A 26,640-nucleotide genomic window follows, 5' to 3' on the forward strand; every position below is an offset into this window, starting at 1 on the left:
CAAAAATTATCCGATGAATATATCATCAATGTAATTATTTACTATCCCTTTCCTCCTTTTTTGTTTTATTAATGACCTATCATTTGACTGAACCAAAACCCATTATTTGTTAGGAACATAAGTGGCTGCCACACACCAAGCCAGTCCACTGATCCTTACCAGGTCAGCAATGTCAACACAGACCAGCAGTGGACTCTTCAAGGCCACAAGCAAGAGTAACCCCCAGTCCCAACCTGAATATGCCAGGGAGGGAATCTGGAAGCATCTGCATGCAGGTGCCCTTTCCAGAGGGGCCCATACCCTAAGGAGAATCTCTTATGGTGCTCACATGCAGTCTCCCCTTCAAATGCAACCAGGGTGGACCCTGCTTAGCAAAGGGAACAATCCATGCTTGTCACCACAAGAGCAGCTCTCCTTAATTATTATTAACTATTAATTATTTATTATTTTAAATATATATACTGACCAAATATTGCTACCCACAATAACTCCTTAGCTTAAGTTAACAAATGGTTGAGATTTATATACCCTAACCCCTTCTTTTATTATCATTATTTTTAATATGATAAGCAAGGAATTATCCAGTTCTATAGGCAAAGCTCAGTAAAGCAGAAGGCAGCCTTCAAAGTGAGCTGCTGATTGAAAATGTGAACTGCTGTGAACCCTAACCCTTTGGAGCTCCTTGAGAGTACCAAAAGGCATGGAGACAAGGTAATCCAGTTAATGCAATGTACATGACCAGGATCTTCACCAAAAGGCTCCTGAACAAATCCTGCTATCATGTGATAATGGAACAGATCCATAGGTGGAACAAAAACTGGTTGGGGGTGGGCAACAAATGATAGGAATAAAAATGGGTTGAAAATAGAATCACTGATATATGATAATTAAATTTAGAGGCAGTCATTAAGCTACTTCCGGCTGCAAAAATTGCTCAAAACAATACATACATACATACATACATACATACATACATACATACATACATAATTCAGAACCATTTAAAAGCAATTAAAATTCTTAATTAAAAAAAAAAATCTTGGCAGGCCAAGCCAAACAAGTAAGTTTTTAGGGCTCTTGAAGGCCAACAATGAGCCTAAGTTACAGATATCTGCCAGGATATCCATAGGCCAGGAGCAGCTACAGAAAAGGCCCAGCTCCCAAGTTGCCACCAGAAGATGGACCTCTCCATAACTGAAGATGGACCTCTCCATATCTGTTGCCAAAATATGGGAGACTTCTTTATAAGAACTACCAGGAGAGGGTATATGAGAAAGGTCATCGTAAATATTTATAAAATTTCAGTGTATTCACTATAGCTTTAATTATAATATCAGAAACAATGCCTTATAAGATATATAATTTTAACAACACATACCTATTTCAGCAATTGGGAAATGGGAAAGCCATTTAAAATCCTTACACAACAGAGGAAGATAAAAAATAGTACTGTGTTTTTGTTTCTGTTTTTAGCATTGGCTTTGGGGGGAGAGGCAGGTGGTAAGGGACAGATATTCCCAAAGGAATAGGGAGGAATTAAGGAGGTAAGGCTCAGGTAATTATTGTGAGCCAATCTAGAATAAAGGAAGTAAAGGAGAGCAGTAGGGATAACCGATAAGGAAGGTAAGGAAATGAATTGCCAAACTGTATGGGCATAAAGCCCAACGAATTGGAGGCAATAAGCCTGCGAAAGCTGTGTCACCACCGCCACCTGGGGTTCAAGGCTCCACTCTCGGAGCACCAAGCTTGTCCACTGAACAGCTATAGTCAAGATAAACCAACCGTTCCTGCTCCAGTTGCTCTATATCGTGAACAGGCAGCAAACCGCTCCCTGCTTTGTCCCCAGACAAAGAGCAACCAAGAGAGAACAGGATAACTGGCCACTTAAGCAGCTGCTTCGCTGCTGCCATTGGCTGGCACATGTCACATGCCAAGAGAGCCAAATTGGTGGCCCCTCGTGTCCGCCCCCATGCCCGTTCACTCACAACTCTGCCCACTGCACTAACTGGATATGGTGGTGGGGAGCAGTTTGGTTGAGCAATCAGCGAGTGACTACTCTCTGTGTTCATAAGGAAGAAATCAGACATCTTTCTTACCTTGGTTTCAACACTGAGCTAGAATATATCAATCTATCTGAGCCATCTGAATCAGCTCCAAGTGCTCCTCCAAGTGCTCCTCCTCCAAGTGTCCTCCGACCTTGTGGTTGGCTATTCCACTTTTGTGACCCATTTGCTATACTATCAATGTGCTGCACTCTGCTTGTACTAGACTCTGGTCCCATCCATACTGGAATGTTTTCATTAGGCTTTTATTATAAAGTTGTGGAAAGAGTATATATTTTTTCTGGTCGAGGCTGAGAAGCAGATTTCTTTCACTGGAATAATAGGACTCTGCATGGTCACTATGCAACCCCCCCCCTTCTGAATAAATTCTAATACTATCCTTGTTTTTAATTAAAGCAACCATTTATGTTACACAGTTTCTATGGAAACTTGTTAAGTCCATGCCAGGTAGGGGGATAACTTACTAGGTGATTAAATGTAGCTATCACTGAGAGGATATTGCAAATAGATTGAATGTGTAGAATAATGTACATTATTCCATCAGGGTGAAGTAAGTGAGAGTGCTACCACTGACTGTCACTGGTTGGTCTTTATAAACAGAAATGTCTTCTATGACTCTATCTCCCCTGTTTCAATTTTTGCAGGCATCAAATATGACTTTTGACATTCCTCTTACATTGTCTGGAGCAGTAGTTTTGCGTGAGAGGCTAAACTATGAAGAAAAGACACGTTATTTTGTCATTGTCCAAGCAAATGTGAGTATGTGTTACTCATAACATTTTCTGGTGTTGATTGTGACTGTAATTATCAGTTACATTTTGGATTGGTGAGATAAATTGTCTCTATGTAACCCAGGTGATGAAATGACATCTTTGTCTTCTATGCCATTCATCTGATGGATGCTTATGTTTCCAATGCCAAGATACACTATCATGTATTATTTCCTAATGGTTCATAGGCCATGAAAATTCATCATTCAGTCACTGAATATTCATGCATCTGTGAATGATATGCATGTGTGAATGCTGCAGACAGTGCTTCCCTTTCAGTGGAAGAAGTCCATGCATTTTGTTGGACCTTAGGTGATGTCCTCTGGTGATGAGATATCCAGTGACATCCACACATGAAAATCATGTTTTTGTGTTATAACACAATCGTTCATCAAATTATTATTAAGGTGTATTAATGTTCCATGGTAAACAGTACAGGAATTTTTAAACCTATGAAAGTATAAAAGAAGCATTGTAGTGCATTTTGAATGACACATCTACATAGGAAGCTGCCTTATACAGAGTCAGACCATTGGTCCATCTAACTCCACATTGTCTAAACAGACTGGCAGCAGCTTCTCCAAGGTTGCAGACAGGAGTCTCTCTCAGTCCTGTCTAAGAAATGCCAGGAAGGTATGTAAGCATGCAAGTGCTCTTCCCAGAGCAGCACCATCCCTTAAGGGGAATATCTTATGGTGCCCGTATATAGTCTCCCATTCAAATGCAAACCAGGACATACCCTGCTTGGCAAATGGAACAATACATGCTTTCTACCACGAGACCAGATCTCTTCCCTACGAATCTTGCATAAAATTTCATTAAAGCTGCTGAATTTGGTCCTGTGGCTCCTGTGGGACAAGGCAAATCAGAATATTTATTAATTTATTTATTATTTTATTTTATTTTATTTATTGTTAAATTTATATACCACCTTTCATTACAACAATCCCAAGGCAGTTTACAGCAGAATTTAAAAACAAGAGTGTAAAAATTACACAATTAAAATGTTAAGCTAAAAATATAAGACAAATCTGATTTAAAAATTTAAAACACAAGCATAAAAACAATACAAAGTACAAAGAGCAGCAGCAGAGACAATCATATAAAAGCCTGGGTGAAAAGGCAAGATTTCACATGCTTTCTAAAAGCTCTGATGGAGACTGAGGAGTTAATAACCACTGGGAGAACATTCCAGAGTCTGGGGGCAGCAACAGAGAAGGCCCTGTCCCGTGTGCATGACAACCGAGCCTCCCTCATTATCGGCACCCGGAGCAGAGCCCCCCTCGTCAAGCAGGCAGCAACCTGAATTGGACCCAGAAACAAACTGGTAGCCAGTGCAGCTCTTTCAAAATGAGTGTGATGTGCTCCTACTAGGCAGCTCCAGATAAAACCCTAGCTGCTGCGTTTTGCACTAACTGCAGTTTCTAGATATTCTTCAAGGGCAGCCCCACACAGAGCATGTTACAATAATCCAGCCATGACGTGACTAAGGCATGGGTAACTGTGGCCGGATCTGCCTTCTCGAGAAAGGAACGCAGCTGACGCACTAGCCAGAGCCGTGCAAAGGCACCCCTGGCCACTGCCTCCACCTGAGCTTCCAAAAGCAAAGCCAAGTCCAGTAATATCCCCAAGCTGCATACTTGTTCCTTCAAGGGGAGTGCAACCCCATCCAGAACCGGTAAAATCTCCTCATCCCAAATAGCAGATTCCCTAGAGAAATTTGACAGAAAATAAATTGGGGAGCATCTCTAACTTTGTCTGATATACCTGAGGGCAAAGCACATACGTGTTGTGCCAATTAAGAATGGCATATCTGTGAAGACTCTAAGCATGTCGGGTATAGGATTCAGGGGCTCAAGGTTGACTCAGCCTTCCATCCTTCCGAGGTCGGTAAAATGAGTACCCAGAATGTTGGGGGCAATATGCTAAATCATTGTAAACCGCTTAGAGAGCTCCGGCTATAAAGCGGTATATAAATGTAAGTGCTATTGCTATTGCTATAGGATTCAGGATGATGTCTTTTGCTACTGTGGGACACCTTCAGTTCAAAAAGACCTAATGAGAATCTTATTCTCTTAGCTACTCTTTATTTAGCTCCATTTTGCTTTTCAGTCTCTCGCCCTGCCTAGGCATACTTTCAGGTCTTCCCAATTCCTTGTCCGAGCATCACATTAACTCTAACCAGTATAGAAGTATCTACTAACCAGATAGTCCTATACTGAACAGTTTAATCTCTAAGGGCAAGGTTGTACTATTAAAGGACTAACCTGTCCATTACAAATATGTATTAGCTATGTTCTACAATTGTATTACTCCTGTTTCCTCTGCCATAAAATGAGTGAAAATCAAAATGGCATGCAGATACCAAACTATAAATATTTGTGATATGATTAGAATTGCTACCATTTTGTATAAGAATAGTGCATTTTTGTAAGTCTGACTTACAGTGATTTTTTTCTGCAAAATACTTTTCCCCCACTAGAACAACAACAAAGAGAATGTATGAATTCTTCTGTCAGTAAGCAGAATATATGGAGCACACAGTGGTGTGGTGTGCTGATAAGTAAATCTATAATTAAAGCTATGCAACTTCCTTTTTTTTAGATACATGTGGAAAACAATGCTGATCAGCTCTAGATTTACAAGAGAGTAGATTTTATCACAGTGTGGTCTACTTTATCCTCAAGTATTGCTAGGGAAAAAACCCTTTCCATACCAAAGTTGAATTTTTCTCATGGCTGATATTAGATTTATTGCTCTGACTTCCTTTACTTTCCAGACAAACTACAGAGCCACTGAAATGACACAATGGATGAATTCTGTTTCCAGGGCTTACGTATAGCTTTTCAAGTTTTGTTCTCTATGTGATGTCAGCCATTGTCTCAATACAATGCATAGCAATTTCAGGGGAATTATTTGGAGTCTAAGAATGGAAGAAGAGACAGTGGGAGGGAATCTCTGTACAAGAAAAGAAAGCTGCAGAAGGAAGGAAGGAAGGAAGGAAGGAGTAGATGATATGGTAGAGAGAGAAAATAGTGAAACTAAAAAGGGGATTAAGACAAGCCATCATTTTTGCTCCTGGAGATAAAAAGCTAGGCTCTACCATGCCCTGCCAGTTGTCCCTACAATAATGTCTGCTGTGCCAAGCATCAAATATTCCCTGTCAGACTTTGCAGCCATGTTATACCATCTCGTCTGAGGTCCTTGATGATGACGATAAGGTTACCTGTCTCCCCTGCTAGCTGAGCAAGAAGGCAGTTTTAAAAGTGGTGTTTCTCTTATATTCACCAGGGAGAGCAACTGTCCCTATCCAACCCCAGCACAACATCCCTCCACTGATTGCTGCTGGTGTCTACCTTGTTTCTTTTTAGACTGTGAGCCCTTTTGGGACAGGGAACCTGGTTTTGCATGCTCATGTGAACTGCCAGGATCAGGCCCAATCCTGGCGGCTGCATGGTGGCAAACCTGCCTAAGTTGCAACCCTCTTAAATGAGGTAAAGAGAGCAAGTGTGGGTTTGCATTGCTCCGGGGGCCGGGACGATATGCAATGGTGTGCCCCAGCACCCTAACCCCAAGCACAGCCAGTCGTCTGGGTGGGTGATCCACCTGCCCAGGGAAGAAAGCTCAGTCGTCTGTGGGGAGAGTCAAACCCACTCTCCCTGCAGACTTCCATGGAGCTCTTTTTACTGATCTTGAGGAGAGCTCCATTTTTCCCTGTGTAAACTTCTTTTAGAACTTTGTTGGGAAATGGTATATAAATATTCATAGTAGTAATAGATTGGTAAGAAAGGTGCATAGACTGGCAGTTCTTGCCTTTGAAAGGGCTGCTGTGATACCAGTAAAACTATTATCAGCTCTTTTCCCCGTATCAGCAGAACTGAAAGTCATGGAATAAAAATTCTTGCATACACACAGTTTATTCTTGGCATCCTGCATACCAGGACAACTGTGGGAATGAAGCCCCCCCTCCACACTGCCATTAGGGCACATAAAGCATTTGGTGGAGTTGGAAGGCTGGTGGGGAGCTCTGGAGGTCAGGGGTGGGATCTTTTTCAAGCCTTGAATTGGCTCAGACACAATTATTCAACTTAATCCCGATTTATTTTTTTTAATAAGTTGGATTGAAGATTTATCTCTCCCTGCTGAGCTAACTTAGTGAGTTCAGGGCAGATGTGAACTTCAAGGTGTGGACATTCTAATCCACAGCTCAGTTTCCTAGTCAATTATGGTGTGCCAGCTCTCATGTGGGTGATACCAAGATAAATAACTTTTTATTTAAATTTAGGATTTTTCTGAAGTAATTATAGTCTGTAAATCCTATTATCCATTTTCTCTGCAGGATCGAGCTCAAAATCTTATTGAACGAAGAACAAGTACAACCACCTTGACTGTTGATGTTCTCGATGGGGATGACCTTGGGCCAATGTTCCTTCCATGTATATTAGTTTTTAACACTCGGGACTGTCGGCCACTCACTTACCAGGCTAGTTTGCCAGAGCTCACTAACCCTGTAAGTACAAGCGAGAAAATTATTTTTCACTTTTATTTCATTCCTTTCCTATGCACATGTATTTATTTACAATATTTCTGTGTGTCACCTCTCAGTCCCATATACAGGGAGGGGGGAGGGATGGTGGAGATGACTGTGCATATTCACACCAGCTTTGCACTGTTTAGCCCAGACCTATATTAGCCAAGCTGAATGTGGTCATCAACACTAGAATGTAGCCTGTCAGGTGTTTGACAACCCCTGCTCTGATTTTGCACTCCTGGGCAGGCAGCAATGACAGATTCATCAAGCCCCTGAAAGGCAACTATTTATATTTGCTTGGGTGCAATCCACATGTTTCTGGTGACACCAAGATGGGGAAACAACCTCCCTGGAGTTTTTGTATCATTCCCTTGGAAACAATGAAAGTGGTGCTGCATAACTGCCTGGATGCTGCTTTCACTCATCACTGTCCTGATGTGCTGCCTTTCATGTTGCCCAGCAGCCCTATGGGGTCCCTAAAGCTACTGTTCTTCATGGAATAGCAGCCACTTATTCCTTGCTGAGAATGTCAACATGTGCATGTAAAATGTTTCTTCGAAAGACATCGGCTCGGAATGGTGGCCCTTTTCTGGCCGTCACTTCAAAGCTTCTTTAGAAAGAGTCTAATTCTACATGTGCATGCCTTTTAGACACAACAAAGTCTACGTATTTAAGGAAAATAAGAATTGATGGTTAGATCATTTCTCTTTTGCTAAAGTTTCTCTGATGGTTAACTTCATCCCACATCTCATACTCTGGACTTCATCTGATACTCCCAGCTGAAACTATCTGGGGCTAATTCAGGCACAGGATTGAAGGTCTCATCCTTAATGCAGGCATGGATGAGAAATTTACCATAGACGTTGCAGTAAACAGTTGTAGTGAAAGACTGGCCCTATTGACATCCATGAAGGGTAGCCATATATATCTCTGTCTGTGCCTCTATCTATGTTTTGTAAGTACCATTTATCAACAACCTTTTCAAAATATGAATAAATTAACACGTTTTTTTCTTTCTAACTAAAGAAATAGAGCTCTACTTGATATAAAGGCAATTTATTAGGCAATTGTGAATTGAATGAAAAGGACTATAAAATCCTGTTGTTATCATTCCCCTTGTACAAACCTCCACATGATGCAGTGGCTATTTTACCTCCATGGTTTCTCTTTGAGTTCTTGCTTTGTTTTGCACAGTGAAGGGGAAAAGCACATTCTTCCAAATAGCAGATATTTAAATCTTAAATTGCATAAATACTTTTGGTTAGTCAATGCTGTCAGTTTGGTTTTTTTTAGGGACTGTTGTTTTTAGGGAAATAGTGAAAGGGACTGTTTCACTCTGCTTGTTTGAGTCACGTTTTTTGCAAACATGTGCACTTAGTTTGTGTGTCCAGGACAGGAACACCAAGTCAATTCTGGGAGAGTTATTCTTTGAAGCTGGGTTAATTATTTAAATGCTGAGGCAGCCTTTCTTCTCTATCAAGGCAGCTATCAGTCCAGCAGAGTGGGCCAGATTAACAAACACCAAACCAACAAGCGCACATAACCAGATCAGACCCAGCTAGTAAAGCTTCACCATGATGTACTTAAGTGGGGAAACAGAGTTGGGAGACCAGGACTTTCAAAAGAAGGCAATACATTTTATTAAAAGATAACACAGTGATCAGGTATTGAATACTGGCTGCTAGAACAGATGTAGCAGAGATGACCTGAAGGCTATTTAGAGGCGCTAATGAGAAATGATGAAAGTCAAACAGTTGTGAGAAAAGTGAGTCAAGTCTGAAAGAGAGAGAGGAGGCAGGATGGGGAAAAAGATCACTTTATACAACTCCTATTTTGCTGAGGAGAAGTGGAGAACCTTGAAATTAGAGGGTGGACCGCAAGCTGGAGATGCCACAGTAAGGCCATCACTAGGCTGGAGGTGCTTCTTAGCCTGCCCAGTAGCACCTATTCCAAGGGTGTTATGCATGCTTCATTTGGTGGTTGTTAATCTGGCCCACTGTACTGAACTGATAGTTGCCTGCTTCCTTAGCTGGTCAGTCTTGACTGAAGAAAGGGAGGGCTACCCTAGCATTTAAGTAATTAACTCAGCTTCAAAGAATAATTCTCCCAGGATTGCTTTGGTGTTCCTAAATAGCATCTGAGATGGTTGGCACGGCAAAATTTAAAGCAGGGCTTGGGCACAGTGTGGGAGGTACAGCTAGGTGCAGTGTTGGAGGAACAGCTAGGCAATGTTCAACTCTGTGAAGCGTGTAAAGACAGGCACTTGACTCACTGGAAATTCCAGAGAAGATTAGGGCAGAGCTTCTGCTAGCAGGTCTGCTTCTGAAAGCACACTAAACCTGGCGGGGTGTGTGTGTGTATGTGTGTTTGCGTCTATTTTAGGGTTAAAACAAAAGACACACAAGGCTGGAGAATCTTCTAATTAGGGGCTTCTTAGGTACCAAAGGGCAGAAAGTTAGGTATTTTAGTATCTGGACTGAAGGCCATGTGGGCTGAGAAGTGAAGTTAATTAGTAGAGACACAAAGCCGATGGGACTGTGGAGGTTGCCAATTCAGCCAGTGCTAAGGAGTTTGCAGCAGGTGGGGTCCGGCTGGCCTGGTCAGACCCCACTTTGTCCTAGGATCTTTGCTTGTCTGGCAGGGAATGCAAGGATGTTGGATGTGGGTTGTCGCATTTCCCAAGGTAGCAAAGTCAGGGCACAAGATTCTGTCCTACATGACAGTCTTGCTTGTTCAGGATGGATGCATACATCAAAAATAGGGCAATGCTTTGGTACCAGCTGAACTGACCAGAATAAAGCTGAGCTCAGTGCTAAATGTAGCTTGTAAGAAGGCTTTGTGTTTGTTTTTGTAGCCTGATGATCGTAAAATGTTTTTTTTAATTCATACCATCTCTGATTACAGAAAAAGAAGCAGATTACATCTGTAATGTAATTATTTCTGTTAGTAGTACTAACACAGCTTGAAACACTGGCAGCAGACAACGAATCAACACAGGGTGCAAGTTTTTATTTATCTTTGGGGAGATTAAGAGGGCTGGCTTAACTCATTAGGCTCCTTTGAGGAAAGAACTATTTGTTTTAAAATGTGTTTTATTCATGCCTTCTAGAAACTAATTGCTAATAATACCACCAGGAGAAACCATTGTCTGCTGAACATTGTGTTTAGGCCTACACAATGTTTGTTTTGATTTCTAATATCCCTGGAAGCTGTTTTTGGAACTTGGTTATTTTGTGCAGTATAAATCACCCCCAATTGAAGGAGCTGTAGCCCTTGCCCCTTGTCAAGTATTTATAATAGCAGTTGCTACTCTTTGAGTCAGTAGGCTGGACAGTTAACAGCTAGGTTTGGACAGAGCAGGAGACTAAAGGTGAAATAAGTACTTGAGCAACTTGTAATGGATTTTATCGACTCTATCATTTCAGTGACACCAATATTTTGCCTCCCTACCCTGAGCCTTTGATGCTATACGCTGTGTTTAAGGTGGGAAGAACATCAATATTCATGGCATTGAGCAGCTCTGATGCACTGTGACAGCTCTGTAATATAACACAAATCAGAGTACTGCCTGCCTTAACCAACAAATATATAAAGAAATTTCTAAGCTTCTGAACTAGCATTTAAGCACAAGATCTGCTATCCATCAAAGTCAATGTGCATACGATCAGCCCACAAACGAGAGCAAATTTAAAACACAATTTTAAAAGCTAGTTTTGAAATCAAAGGACATTTGAGAATTATATTGGTCTCAGGAACTGTTAAGGTTTTTAATTAATCAGTAAATAAAGTGTGACCTTTCAGTCCATATACCAAAAACAAAATAGTTGCTTATTACATGGCATGCCCTTCATCCAAGGAACTCAAATCATCACACATTGAAGCAATTCTCACGCTTGCCACGGGCTGGCTAGAAGGGTGTGGGGGGAAGGCTGCTCTTAAACTACCTTCCCCCCAGATGACCAAACCATCCATCTTCGATGTGCTTCCCGTGTGTCCACATGGGCAGCCCTGCTTCATGCAGCTCCATTAGGCATGGAGCAGGTGAAGGGATCCGGGGCTGGAACGTTGTTCTGACCTCCGGATATCCCACAGTGCAAAGTGTGATGCATGTGTTGCATTGAGATTCCCCCATAGAGCATTCTCTGCACCCATTTCTGTGTCTCCTTGGGCTGAACACAATGCTGATAGGTAGGCAGCACCTTCCATGTCACTTAAAGCAAACCACCCCCCTCCCTGGAGTGCACAAAGTAGTTCTTGTGTCCTGAAATTCATTTTGCCCCTGCTAGGGTCAAAAGCTAGGGTCAGGTTAGCTTAGCTTGAGGAAACTGACTCTAAGTTTGTTTTGTTGTGCATCTGGTTTTGGTGTTAGCCAAATTCAAAGGATTATTTTCATAGTAGAGTTAATTGGTTTCACATATCAGCATTACTGTTGTTTTACCTTTTCCCATTCTTCATATTGACTGTGTACCTGGTCCTCAGAATGTTTTTATCAGACCTTTTTCACAAGTCTCAACCTACATTTTAAACAATGCATTTTGAAGCAATCTCCAATATCTATTGATGTCAGCATGTGTGACTCTTTTGTTGGAGTTGTATAGATCTCCCCCTTTCATTCCACAACTGAAGGTCATGAAGCCCACTTGTACATGAGGGTTTGCTAACAACTCATTGTTTGCTTTGGCACTCAGTGTAAAGCAGGGTTTTCCAAATTACTTCTGCAAATATTCCCCTAAAGAAAATACCATTTATCAAGGTTCTGTATGAACAAAGGAAAAGCTCATTTGTCTTGAAGTCTAAAGTCCTTCATATGGCAAGTTTTATAAACCTTAGGATTATCACGCACCTCTGAACTTTGCAGCTAGAAAATGCAGTTAATGCCAATAATGGTATCATCAAGGCCACCCAATGTAGGATGGACTGAGCTGGAATGTTTCAAGTGATCATGCAAGGCTTTATGTTGCCAACTTAAGTACATTTTCTTCAGAGATAATAATGGATGTCCCATGTGCCAAAAATGATACTCACTGCTGTGAATAATAAAATGTCTCTTGGCTGACACTGAAGGTAAATTTTACAGTCATGTTCTTTCACCTTCTGTTTCACACAGTTACAGTGCTTCCAGCTTGGAAGTACACAATGATTAGCATTGCATTGCTCTTTTTACCTACTAAAGTTATCACAGTGGTTTAATCATTTGCAAGGCTAGTCCATCTGTATTTAGTATATGTATATGATCAGTGTATTCTTCTATAACAAAAGACATCTACAATGCCAAATTCTATGCCTACAAAATATGAATTCTGATAAATTGTGGAAATTCAGGAAGTGTGCGAATAGGTGCAGAATTTATTCTTTGTTCATTTGAGGGGAACAAAGCCCTTAATCCACTGTGTCCCAGACCGCAGGCTATTCTGCACAACTCCTGCTCTGGTTCTGTAGGCACTTCCAGTGGCACTTTTACCACTGGGGTCAAAGCCCAGGGCCTCCAAACCCTCTGCCCCCCCCCAATCCTCCTTAGTCTGTCCTTGGTGGTGTGGCTGCCGCTGGTCCTCACTGCGCCAGGTGGCCAAGTGCAATTATGACCTGTGTTAGGTGCTTTAGAGACAGAGCGGGGAGTGGGGAAATAAATATGCAGGATGGGAATATGTTAATATATCTGTTTTATATTCTTACATTATTGTGAGTTCAGTTGCTGTGCCCTCGAGAACCCACATGTTAAAGATACTGTGTTTTTCATGGTGTGTGTGTGTGTGTGTGTGTGTGTGTGTGTGTGTGTAGGGGGATGGTGCTTAACATGTTGGGGTGGGTGGGGAGCGGCTCTAAAGGCCTTTAGGTCCAGGCTCCAAAATTGCCTAAATGCACCTCTGGGTACTGTCCTCCTATTTTCAAGCTTTCATCATGGATAAAAACTAGAAAGAGCTGGCCATAAGGGTTAGAAAGTTTTCACTACCATAACGGATAACATGTCTATATTGTCAAGCTTTCATAATGGATCAAAATTAGAAAGAACTTACCATAATGGTTAGGAAGGATCCAAGAGAACCCTAAATAGTTGGTTAACATATTTATCTGGAAATTAATATACCAGTAGAATAATTTTTTTAAACTGTATGCATTTTTAAAAAAACTGTGTGTGTGTGTGTGTGTGTGTGTGTGTGTGTGTATATTTAAAAATTGATTTGCTACCAGCCTTACTAAATTGTATGGAAAGGCATAAGTTAATTAAATGCAGATAAGGCATCTCATAGGTGTGGTGGCTTACCCAGAAAACCCTAGAGCAAGTTAAGGTTGTATCTATCTATCTATGTATCTATATCGCCTGATATAAACATCTCTAGGCGGTGTATGAATTAAAAACAACAAATATTAAAACAGTATTAAAAAGTTAAAATTTACAAAACTAATAAAACAAGATCACAGATAAAAGCACAAAACCTGAGAAAACAGGTACATCTTGAAAGTTTTCCTGAGAACAAACAGTGAAGGGGATGATCTTATTTCCAAAACCCTTGGGCAGCCACAGAGAAGGGCCAATCCTGAGTTGCCACCAAATGAGCCAGTGGCAACAATAACCAGACCTTTCCAGATGATCTTAATATTTAGATAGGGTTCATGACAAATAAGATGCTCTCTTAAATACTCTGGACCTAGGCCATTAAAGGCTTTGTAGGTATTGTTCAATGCCCTGGGATTTTGAATAGCAAGAATGACTTGTAAATGTATTAATAAAACAAAGCACTGGGGGACTATTCCTTTCACATCTATGTGTATCCCACATTTCCAGAACATCTGCCTATAAAGTGCAGTTGCCTTTGAAAACAACAAATACAGATGTAAACATGGATAATGGGTTTTGAAAATTGGGCCATAATAAAATAAACATGCATCTCTACAACTATCCTTTCATTCAGATATACAGTGCAGGGCTCTAATGTCAGGGTAATCCAGAACATCTGTTTCAGTCCAGTGGTACAGCCATGTTTGTGTTTTATCACTTCACTGTGATGACTTGTGATTACATACCCAAATGCATATGACTAGTCTTTGTCATTTCATATAACTGTTGGTACATTTGTCCTTTGAACTGTACTCCATCTTACCTTGGCCCATGGATCTCTCTTAAACTGATCACAGTTTCCACTGTTACAGCATTGTCTTTGTTTTTACTAATCTGGCATCAATTTTATGTTTCACACCATTCATCAACACATCCTGCAGGCACTTATTGCAGTTCGACTGTGGAGCCTGTAGATCAAATTTGTTGAAAGGTGAACAACACACAATTATTATCTCACAGAGAGAGGCAATGCTGAAAACAGGTACGAAGAAGAATTTCAAACTAGTAAAAGTGGATGTGGATCTTAGTTTTACTGGTAGATGTAATAGACATTGTCCCTGGCTCTTACTGTTAGCAAGAGTGCCATTTGGCTTTCCAAAATGTAATTTACAGGAAGTGAAACTTATATGGAAGATGAAACCAGAGAATCAACATTCCATATGCATGAAAAGTCTTTCTATAGGAAAGATTTTTAGACAATGCAATCGTATATAATAGGAAAATGACTATGAACCACAGGGTGCATGTTCTTAAATCAAGGTGATTTTGAACGAGCAAGTTTAACAATTTAAATCTGCAGGAGAAGATTGATTTAAATTAAAAATGCCCATTTGTATTATACCGTTTGTATATAGGCACTGTATTATACCATTTGTGTATTTTTTCTGAAATTTTTGTGTATTTTTTCTGAAAAAATCATAATTTGAAAACTGAACAAAATGTAGAGTTCTGATAACTAATGGGCATAAAGTAAGTGCCAGATGTTATTTAGATTGGCTTGGTATATGTTCCTAATGATAAACTAGATGGTCTGAGCCAGGGGCTTTAATATGCATTTTTGGCACAAGCCTTGCAGACAGATCAATGTTACTCAAAGGTGCCACCTAGGTTGAAATAAAAGCTTGCTTTGCACTTAGGCAGCTAACCCCAAGAATCAGTCTAATAAGCCTTATAAATCCCCCTAGCCTCAGAGCAGTCTGTGGTCAGATCCTGCTCGGCTAAATTCCTCTTCGCCTCCTAGCATTTGCTTCTTTGGAACTTGACCATCTGATTGTTTTGGACATTATCTGCTTCTGGCCCTTCTAACCTTTGGTTGCTGTTTATATAACTTGGCCCAAGCCTACCCTGAACAGGCTACTTGCCTCCAGTTAGGGGTGTGCTGAACTGATCTATGGTCAGACCAGTCTGCGGTTGAACTGGTTGCAGTGAACCAGTCTGGTTTGATGGGTCCAATTGCAAAATGTACTAGCCCTTGCGAAAGGAGTCCGGTCTGCGATCGAATCGGACTGAACCAATTTTGCCCACGGACTAGTTCGCCAGTTCAAACAGCTGTAAAGGGGAATCTGGTAAGGATTCCCCTTTCCTTCTGAAAGAAAAAAAGTTTTTATAAAGGGCAGTGGGGGAGAGATGCTTTAAAAGCCAAATAGAAGGTGCTTACCAGCAGGCCTGTGGCACTCCCCACCCCATCCTTGCAGTAGCAGTGGCAATATATGACCTCTGTGCCTCCAAATGTGAATTCAGACAAAACCACAAAAATTGGTTCTGCACCCATTTTGGTTCTGCACCTACCTCTGGTCTCCTTGGACTGTCCACAGGCTTCTTATTGGGAAACCTAACACTTTGGCTTCAAACATAATGGTCTGGATCCTTGTTCCCATAATAATAAACCTATTAGTGCAGTTGCCATGCAGAGACAGCTGGAAGAATGACATTTTTTCTTAATGGATCCATAGTTGCACAGCAAAACTAGTCTCTATTTTGATAATGAAGAAATAATTCAAATAACTAGAATTCTGTCCTCAAAACAAGGTATTCATTTCCCCAGAAACCCTGTTTCCTACTGAGAAGATTTTAAAATTGAACTTCTTAAACAATAATTCTAAAATAAATAAATAAATTGTATCTTGTGACCAGAATAGCCTTAAAAGCACTTCCTAATGTTATTCCTATCTGATAAATCCATTTTTCTGTCATCCCCTAAAATATTGTTCACATTATTGTTTTGATCTTAGAAATAAAACACATTAACACTTGGGGTGGGGGGAAGAAACTTTTTTTCAAACATCAAGTCTTCTGAAAGCAAAATAAATCCCTGGAAAATAACTTGTCTCCAGTGAAATCTCAGAAGTGGCACTAACAATTTCAAGAGCACAAGGTCAAATAAAACCTTTATGTTTTCCTGACAGTAGTGGTGAAATTGAGGTATTTGTTTTTATGATACAACTGGTTGGCTGTGCAGCTATAGTTAAGGCCTTCCCTTAAATATAGAGAATTCTCTGTATCTGGGGAAATATAGAACATAAAAGAAACCCCAAACTGTGCAAAAACTTTAAAGAGAGCCTCAAAGTCATCTCTGTTCTCTGTGGTTATAGGTTTAGACTCTGTAACCCTTCACTTTTTCTAAAGGCGTTCATAGATTTATGTAGCAGTAGTTCAACCTTCTTGTAGTCCTGTTCTCTGTGTGAGTTCTTCTTTAATAAAGGCCTCTGTGGTTCTTCTTTAATGAACTTTAATGTTAACATCATATCAGGGCCTTAAGGATAAGATTATCATCCGGTCCAACTCAACATCTGTGGGAGCAACTAATCTATTTGTTCTTATGTCAAGATGTTATAGCGAGATCCTATTTTCCTAAGGTAGGAAGAAACAGGCTGATCATATCTCTTCTTTTCAGCCATGTGTAGGCTGAAGTCACTTTCTGTAGTTCTCCCAGTAGTTCCATTCCTTTCTAGGATTGCTTTCCTCTGTGTGTAGTTAGCCTCTTTTACTTAGTACTCCTGAATGAGTTGACCTTTCCATTAGGCATGTACACAAAATTGGTTTGCCTGGTTCGGTTCGAATTTGAACCGGCTTCGAACCAGGAGGGGGAGGTTCGGTTTTGGTTTTGCTCGAACCCTCCAGTTCGGTTCAAATCCGAACCAGTTTGAACTGGTTAAAACCTCCAAAAGTGGGTGGGGTGGTAGCTGGCACCCATGGGGACCTACCACCCAAACCCCAAAGCAATAGGACACTCGTAGAATTGTTTATGAATTTTTGAATTTTATTATTATTTTTTCCTCATAGGGTATAATAATGGGTCTCAAACCAGACCATTATTCCATATTGTGGATCACCTGTGGGTGCCAACAACCACCCAAACCTCGAAGCAATCGGACACTCCAACGATTTTTTATGAATATTTGAAATATTTTTAATTTTTTCTCATGTGGTATAATGGGACCTGCACCAGCCCATTATCACTTATTGTGGAGCACCTAGGGGCACAAAAGTGGGGTGGGTAGTAGGCACCCAGGGGTGCCTACCACTCACAAAACCCCAAGACAATTGGACACTCCTCCGATTATTGGTGAATTTTAAATGTATTTTTGAATTCCTCATAGGGAATAATGAGGATTACAGCAAATGTATCACTTCACATCGGGGGCAAAAGGGTGGGCCTAGAGCAGAGTGTGGTGGGTGGTAGTTCCCAAGGTGGGCAAGGAAGCTATCGGAATTATTTGAAAAGAATTGGGCAAAGGGCTGATTTTTAAGTGATTTCGGGGCTTGGGTGGTTGTTGCAATCCATGGATGCTCCACAATAGGGAATAAAAATAAATTTTAAAAATTAATAAAAGATCGTATGAGTGTCCTATTGCTTTGGGGTTTGGGTGGTAGGTGCCCATGGGTGCCAGCTACCAAAAGATCATACGAGTGTCCTATTGATTTGGGTGGTAGGTACCCATGGGTGCCAGTTACCACCCCACCCACGTTTGGAGGTTTGAACTGATTCAAAACAGTTCAAACTGGTTCAAATTGAACCACCCCCCAGTTGGGTGTGAATTTGAACCTGCAGCTCACACCTAATGGCTAGTTTGGTTCAAATTCGAACCACTGAACCGAACCAGTTCGAATTCGAACTGGTTCAAGTTCAAACCTTTTTGCACATCCCTACTCTCCATTCATTGGTACTAAATGATCAAGAATCCCCCTTTGAAGGCCAACCAGCTTAGACATTAAGGTCGCATTTGCACATTATGCAAAACAGAGCAGAAGTTGGAATTCTGTTACATCCAAGTGCATGCAGCTGCGGTTTTGAGGTGAAAGTGACCTATGGTTTGCCTTGCCCAACACCAGTTTGAATCTTTGGTATGCCATGAGTTTCACTGCCATAACCTGAGTTTTTTTGGAAGCAGTGTTATATACTAATGTGGGCAGTGGCATAACAGCGGTTTCATTCTCTCCCTAAAGTCGCAATCATAAAGACAGCTGTGCAGACCTCCCCAGGATTGCAGCTCCATGCCTGCAGCACTTCTCTCTGACCACCTCTCTGAGCACTTGCCCTGCCCCCTGTTTCAGATCCAACAAAGCAGTCGCCTCACAACAGGGGCACCATGATGTCCCATTCCAAACTTGTCAGCCTGTCAAATGTCAAAGTCGCACAGGGGAATGTCCTCTTCCCACTCTGTTCCTTGCTTCTGCTTCCTGGCATGCAGGAGAGAAAGGGGACAGGATGGCAAGAGAGGTACTAAGTGCTTTGCTCTCCGAAAGTGAAGATATATGTTCACAAGCACAAGCATTCTAGGTATCAACACAAGCAGAGCACTCACAAGTAGGGCACACACTGTCATATGTTGACGCTGGGATGGAAACATATGGCAGGGCGGCAATTCCCGGGGTTGGTTTAAAAGGCAACCCAAACAAGGAATTATTGAATGCTTCAGGTCTAATTTTTGTATATTATGTTGGTGAAGGGGGGGGGGCATTCTTCCTCTGTGATGATGATGGATGCCATTCCTGAGAGGACTGCTCACTTATGAGAGTGTAAGGCCATGGGGATACCCCCTCACAACTCATGAGATGAGCTGTCTGTGGTGACAGGGGTGTTGGGCAGAATCACTGTGTGACGACAATCCCTTCTCCCATGGACCACTCTTGAGAGTATCAGGCCATGGAGGCCAGTTGACAGATGCTGCCCAGCCAGGTTGCTCTATCCAAGCAAGCTGCGGGGATGGGTAACCCGCCAATAACTCTCCCTGTCTTGGTGACTGCCATGAAGAAGCTGTCAAAGTGTGCTCTCTGCCATTCATTCATTCATTCATTCATTTATCAATCAATCATATTTCTATACTGCCTGATATGTACATCTCTAGGCAGTGTACAAAATTTAAAATATTTAAAAGTTACAAATTAAAATACATAATAAAAACAATAGAATAAAATAGATATTAAAACAAGGTTTAAAAATTATTAAAATTAATTCTAATGAAAAGCCTGCAAAAACAGGAGTGTCTTGAGGTTCTTCCTGAAAACAAACAGAGAAGGAGATGCTCTTATTTCAGTAGGGAGCATATTCCAAAGCCCTGGGGAAGCCACAGAGAAAGCCTAGTCATGGGTCGCCACCAAACAAGCTGGTGGCATCCGTAACCAGACCTCTCCAGAAGATCGTTAGAGGTGGTAGGGTTTATGACAAAGGAGGCGCTCTCTTAAATAGCCTGGACCTAAGTCATTAAGGGCTTTATAGGTAAGAACTAGCACTTTGTATTTCACCCAGAAACATCAGCAGCCAGTGCAGTTCTTTAAAACTTTGGTGTTATGTGCTCCCTTTGTGTTGTCCCAGAGACCATTCTGGGTGCCATATTCTGTACCATTTATAGTTCCTGGATCATGTACAAAGGCAGTCCCACATAGAACGCATTACAGTAGTCAAGCCTAGAGGTTACCAGCATATGTACCACTGTTTTAAGGTCATTCGCATCAACTCTAGGAATGGGCGTAGCTGACGTATCAGCTGAAGCTGATAAAAAGTGCTCCTGGCCACTCCCTCGACCTGAGAAACCAGGAAGAGCTTTGCGTCCAGGAGCACTCCCAAGCTACGTACCTGATCTTTCAGATTTGAACATGTCCATCTTTGATTTTGCCCGGAATAGCAACCCCACTTTCCTGGAGTTACTGGAAATTGGGGTTCCCCTCTCCCACGATTCCCCGCAGTGGCAGATCTGCATATGGTGTTACTTGGGTCCAAACTCGGGAATTTTGAATGATAGTCAACACCCATCTCCGGCCCTGGTGTTTCCCCATTCTGCCCACCCAGCTATGCCTGGATACATGCAGCATCAAAATTTCATTTGGGTGGCCAAAGGCTTCCCTGGAGAGGAGGGATTTGCTGTGCAAGAGTTCTGTAATTAACCAGAGAAAGTGGTGGACCCCATGCAAGCACAACCCCCTTTATTGGGTTAGCTCAACTCATGAGTGCATAGTCCAGTAGAAGACTGAAGGTTTTGGTGAGCCTAAGGTCCTCCCCAGTAGACTGTCCCTTTCATGAGAGTGCTAGCCCCCCTTGGGCAGGAGTGTGGTTTGGTCTCCATTGACTGCTTTGCTGGGGTGAGCCCTCACAAGACCATCCTTGGTCACAGTGGCCCAGACCCCAGGATCTTTTGCTCTCCCTCATATACATATCCCCTTCTAGAAAGTCATCATGTTCTCTTCACTTTCCTGAGAAACAGGAAAATAGTGCCCTCCAAGATTCTCTCTCTCACACACACATACACACCTGAAATTCTGCTTGTTCGGGGCAGTTTTGTTTTGGGATTATCAGGCATGGCATGGCATTTAAAGGGATTTAAATGCCCTTTACCTGCTGAGAGCAGGCAAACCATTCCAAAAAGGCATGATCACATTTAGCACACCTCCTTCAAGATCGTGGCCAGTGCCTGCTGCTCTTTTGCCATGCTGACATCTTGCCCACAGTCTGGTGACTTGAACACTATGGTGCTTGCTGGGATGCAGCCTTGGCAGACCGGATAGAGGGAGGGGCTTCCCTGAAAACAGAGGTTGCTGGTCCATGGTTGGACGAATGTCTGTAACACAATTCACAGCTAGAAAAATTGGCCGTGGGTACGGCTACCTCTGGTTTCACATTACATGCAAATGTGGCCTAAATGTGTTGTCTAATTTGTAGTTTCCTCCCTTTAAAATAGCACCCATGTGGCAGGCAGCTGACCTGGATTGGGTATGCCCTTGAATCAGATTTGGTCTTTTGTTCCTGCACCTGGTTTTAATCTCCATTTCCCTCAAGAGGTTGATAGGGACTCAAGATAAGCATTTGAATCTGTTCTCATTCCATCAAATATGGATGCTAACCAGATGGAAGCTTTGATTTCTGATTATGTTTTATCCAGGGGAATAGTGCTAGAACTGGAACACTTCTGTATCCCTGGAGATACAGATGGGCTTCACGTCTCTGCTAAGAATGTGTCCTGCCTTGCCTTGTAAGAGTAGACACCATTTACCAGCGTAACGGCAGATGTAGTATTTTGATGGGGAATACGATGTAGAGAAATGAGGAATACAGTAAGGCAGTTGACACGATCAGAAATAGGGTAGGACACTTGTAGGACCCAAGTCTGGAAGTTGGTGTGCTCCCATTTTCTGTTTGTGTGAGAGTAAAAAGCACTGGCAGTGAACGTCTGCTAAGCAGCAGCCGGGTAGGAGTACTTTTCTTCTACCAAATTCAGCAGCTGCATACAACTTTTGGGTAAAATGGAGCCCTTCTATCCAGCTGCAGTTTAGCAGACAATCACTGTTGGCAGCTCCTACCTTGTTATTTACTTGTGTACAGCTGCTCAATTTGGGTAGGACACTTGTCCTACCCAATATCTAATCATGTGAACTGCCTTAGTGTATAGAAATCAGTGTGAAACAGAAAAGAAAGCAAAGCTGGATCTAGTGTTAGATTTGGTTATGGCACAGCCTTTTTGCTTATGGATCCTTCAGTAGATGTTTTCTAGTTGGTCTGAGAAATGTTCTGTCTACTGAGACAAGTTTCAAAGGAAAATTCAATAATCCAGCCTGCTGAACCTTCGCCACCTCCATTCTTCATGCTTCCCTGTGGCGTAAGGGAGCCATCTCCATTCTTCATGCTTCCCAACCTAAATAATACTCATCCTCCTGAAGAACAGCTACAGAAAGCTCTGGGCATATCCAGTCTTGAAAAATGAACCTCCAGAGTCATGTCACTAATGTTATCACAATTGTTTTAACTTTTATCATAATTTTCTCAAATGTTTTCATATGAGCAGAACCCTCAAATTTGCCTCAAAAGTTGCTCTGGCATAATTTATGGGTGTGCAGCCCCTCTCAGAGGGTTTTTAACTCTCTTCACAATTCCTACAGAAGTTTTGCTTGAGAAAGAATATCTAAATGCACTTGATTCCTTTGTAAATATACTAGAAGAACAGATCAATGTATAACATGTTGTTTCAGGCAGATGCTTTATGTGTTGCATAGGGCTGTTTTTACTACTGTACCCATGCTCAACAACAGAGTTCTAACTGAGAATATTGATCTTCTTAAGGCCCAAGCTAAATGAATGGCTGGAGTGCTCTGAGGCTGGTGGGTTATTCAGTATGATGAGTCTATGGTAGCACTGGAAAATAAGCATTACAAATCGCAGTATGTTAAACATGTCAGTAGTGACTGTCTTAAGCACACGTCCTCAATCCGGAACATTACATTTTTGTAGACTAGAAAGTTTTGACTTTTTCAGTTGAATTCCTTATTCTCCACCAATACTAGATAAATGTATATGAAAGCACTCCAGTTATAATGTATAGGGATCTGACTATATCAACCAAAACTATTTAACATCTATAATATGTGGCAATATGACTGGCTGATTAGTGATTATCATTATCAGTCTGCCTTATACTGTGGCTTGGAAGCCAATGTAACTGGCACAAGATTGGAGTAATTTGGTGTAAAATATTGGTGTACTTACGCCAGAGCTGCTTTTAATTCACTGCTGTTGACATTAGACAAGACAGAGAAGGTCTTAACCTTATAAAGCTGCCTTATACCGAGTTAGACCATTGCTCCATCTTGGTCAGTATTATCTCCACTGGCTGGCAGAAATTCTCCAGTGTTCCAGGCTGAGGTCTTTCCCAGCTGTACCTGGATATGCTATAAATTAAACTTGGGACCTTTGTATGCAAAGAGTGTACTCTACCATTGAGCCCCTGCCATTTCCTATAATTTCCTATATGTGGAATGGTTTGGAAAGAGAACCAGAAATGAATCAGCATCAGAACTGAGCCCAACTATTACTGTCTGTAGGCAGTCACATGTCAGTTGGTACATACAAATGTAAATGCAGTTAATAAGCTATTCTTTCCACTTCCAAATGGGATGGAAGCAAAACAGCTGTCAAGCAAATCGCTTGTCCGATTCCTTCTGAGACTTCCTACATGTACCAGCCATAGGAAATTACCAACTAACACAACTGAGCCACTTTGAAGTCTCCTATGTATATTCAATATACCATGGAGAGAGAGAGTTGAAAAACATCTGGTACAAAGGCACACACTAAACTTTCTCAAAAAACAAACAAAAAGAACCCCTCAGGGCTCTGCCCCTGAATTGATGTTGTTAATTAGATTAGTGTCTCTCCTAGTACTAAACAAGTTCTTGTCAGATAATAAATTTAATTACGGATGGAGTTGAAGCATGCATGCTGACTATCTTTAAAAGACACTTTGTAGGTGGTGAAATATCAGCTACAATTTACTCCAGCCCACCTCATTACTACTAAAAACAGACGTTTAGAAATGAAATTATATTATGAATATCATTTTTCATGTTTGTTCATGTATGACTATTTAAAAATAATCAGTCTTATCTACTCATTTGAGGTCTTTCACAGCTTCATTGTCACTGGCTGAAAGCAACCTATTTGAATAATCTTTCAGGGATTAAATTTTCATTATAGCAGCTGCAGTTTTATCGGATTTTTGAGCAAGACCTAAGATCATTATACTAAAAAGAGAGAGACAAATTAAGATTGATTGTAGTTTCAGGCACTTACTGCAAAATGTATGTTTTTTTAAAAAATTGCAAATGGCAACTTATTTGTTATGGTAAATGGTCTGCTGTATTTTTGGCCCAACTATAGCAGATTTAATCAACTCTGGACACAGGTGAGTGATTAAATGATACTCGTTTTTGTAGACAGTCTCCAAAACAAAACAAAAACTACTTTCAGAGTTTCAACAGCATATATTATGAGGTGTAAAGCAAGTTGTTGTAAAGTAAATCATTTTAATTTACCTTATTTTTTATTTATTCTCTGATATTTTGAAGATGATTTTGATTCTTCACAACAGGAAAACAGAGAGCCATCAGGATAATGATATAAACACAAAGTGAAGGGGAGTGTTAAGCCTTCAATAGATTTACAGCAGGACTTGCCAGGTAGTAGATATTACAATTTAATGAAAATAGCCATTTCACATTAACGGCATTTTAATGGGATGCCTTTCAGCACCCTCAAAACAGAAGGGTTTGATAAGCTCCTGATTATGTGGTAGTTCAGGCTTAAGGTTTTATGCACTGTGTCTGTTTTTCTCTTCATCCTTTCTCTCTTTATATTTTTTTTTACCTTTTGATAAATTGTCTGTCCTCCATGTGCATTCTCCTGATAAGTGTGTTTTTAAGTAAATGTCACTGAAAACAAGTGAAGCGAAGGTTAAAAATTATGAAGATGTGCATTTACAGATAATTAATTTTTATATGCATGGGGCTGCACAAAGAATGACAAGGCTAATTAAAAGAAATTGGCACTAATTTTAGTATGGAAATACATGAAGCTTAGGGGGTGGGGTGGGCTTGCATTTTCCTCTTGGCAGATGGGCAAACATTTCCATTACCTGAAAAGCTTGCTGCCTCTGGAAGAATCTGTTCTATAACTGTGCTTTACATGTGGCTACAATTTTAGAAAAGAACAGAATTACATTTAAATCGCTATATTATACAACGAAGCATAGCTCAAGTATGTCTCCTAACATTAAAATATAATGAAGATTAAATAACTTGAAATTCACTTACCCTTTAAAAATCATAGTTATCTCAACATTTTTTTTAAAGCTTTACACTTTTAAAAGCCAGTTTTTACATAAAGAAAATAGGCCCATGCCCTCTTATCCTTCCTCAATGTATGTATTTGTAAACATACATAAAAATATAAATAAATGTAAACATTAATAAATATATGAAAAAGACAAAAGCCAAAGCTTTGAAGCCAAAGACGAAAGCCAAAGCTTTGAAGTTCCCCATTACAAACTTGGAAGTCCTATTTTTCAATGGGACAGATTTAAGCACATCCTTAACTTTTCAGTTGAAATCCATTTACAGAATGCTTAGTTTTAATAGATTGTATCATATGCATTGCCAATACTTACTCCTCACAAAGAAATTGACCTTATAATGGAAGTTCCTACCCCTTGAAGAATTGGGGTCCATCAGTTTCCCTCCACAAAGAAGTATGGAAAGTAAGTATGAGAGCCTCCCACTTCTGCTATCCACACATTTCTTGTAAACTTTAAAACTAGAAAATAAAGTAACTGACATATAGTAAGGTTCATGACCCTCACTTTGGAGAACTGGGGTCCGGGGGAATCACATTTGCTTCTTTGAAAAACTAAGGACCATGCAACATGGGAAATGTTTATAGACCTACCTAGTGTTTGGAAACCATCTTCTTATGTGGTATTGGTTTTGTGCCACAGTATGTTGCATGGGCCACATATGAAGCAGACTTCTGAAGACAGATTAGATGGGAAGGAAGGAGCTTTCTGAAGGCAGATTGGAAAGAAAGGAATGATGTCTAAAGTTCAAAGATCTTTTATACCTATGCTGCACACAGTTCACTACAGGCAGTAATGGAGCCCATTCTGATGGAAATAATTCATTTAAATCATTATAAAATGAGCAAAACAGACATATTTCTAGCAGTTTCCTGAGCTAAGACACCACTCTAGGACATAAATATAATTTAAGTAGGTAGCTGAAACTACCACCTGTACTCCTCATCTCCCTCACTTTAGCTTTGTTCTCTTTCTTTCCCTCTCTTCCTTGTTTGTCTGGCTGCTCTTGGTATCCTTGACTGATCTCTTATGTTTCTTCTTCTTTCGTTGCTTCTCCTATTGGAGGTTAGCTATCATTAAGGCTATTTGATCTTTTGGCACTGCATCTCTAAATAATGGCTCAGTGCTTCTACCATACCAGTCTATAAAGTTTTTCAACCATGATGTTTTCCTTCTTCCTGCCCTTTTCCTGCCCTTGATCTTTCCTTGCAATATTAGTTGCAGAAAACAGTATCTCTGATGTCTCATCACATGTCCCAAATATTCCAGTTTCCTTTCTTTTATTGTTATTAAAATTTCCATGTTTTTATTGATTCTTTGCAAA

The 26,640-nt window shown here is 40.8% G+C and overlaps 1 protein-coding gene across 1 annotated transcript in view; it reads left to right on the forward strand.

The window, feature by feature from the left end:
* PCDH15 (protocadherin related 15) overlaps nt 1-26,640 on the forward strand; it is a 1,296,732-nt gene that overhangs the window by 863,423 nt on the left and 406,669 nt on the right. The window contains 2 exon segments of the mRNA XM_053307474.1: nt 2,708-2,818; nt 7,173-7,343. Of these exon segments, the coding sequence (XP_053163449.1) occupies nt 2,708-2,818; nt 7,173-7,343 (282 nt within the window).

The sequence above is a fragment of the Hemicordylus capensis genome, chromosome 3 (genome assembly GCF_027244095.1).
Source record: "Hemicordylus capensis ecotype Gifberg chromosome 3, rHemCap1.1.pri, whole genome shotgun sequence".
Classification (NCBI taxonomy): Eukaryota; Metazoa; Chordata; class Lepidosauria; order Squamata; family Cordylidae; genus Hemicordylus; species Hemicordylus capensis.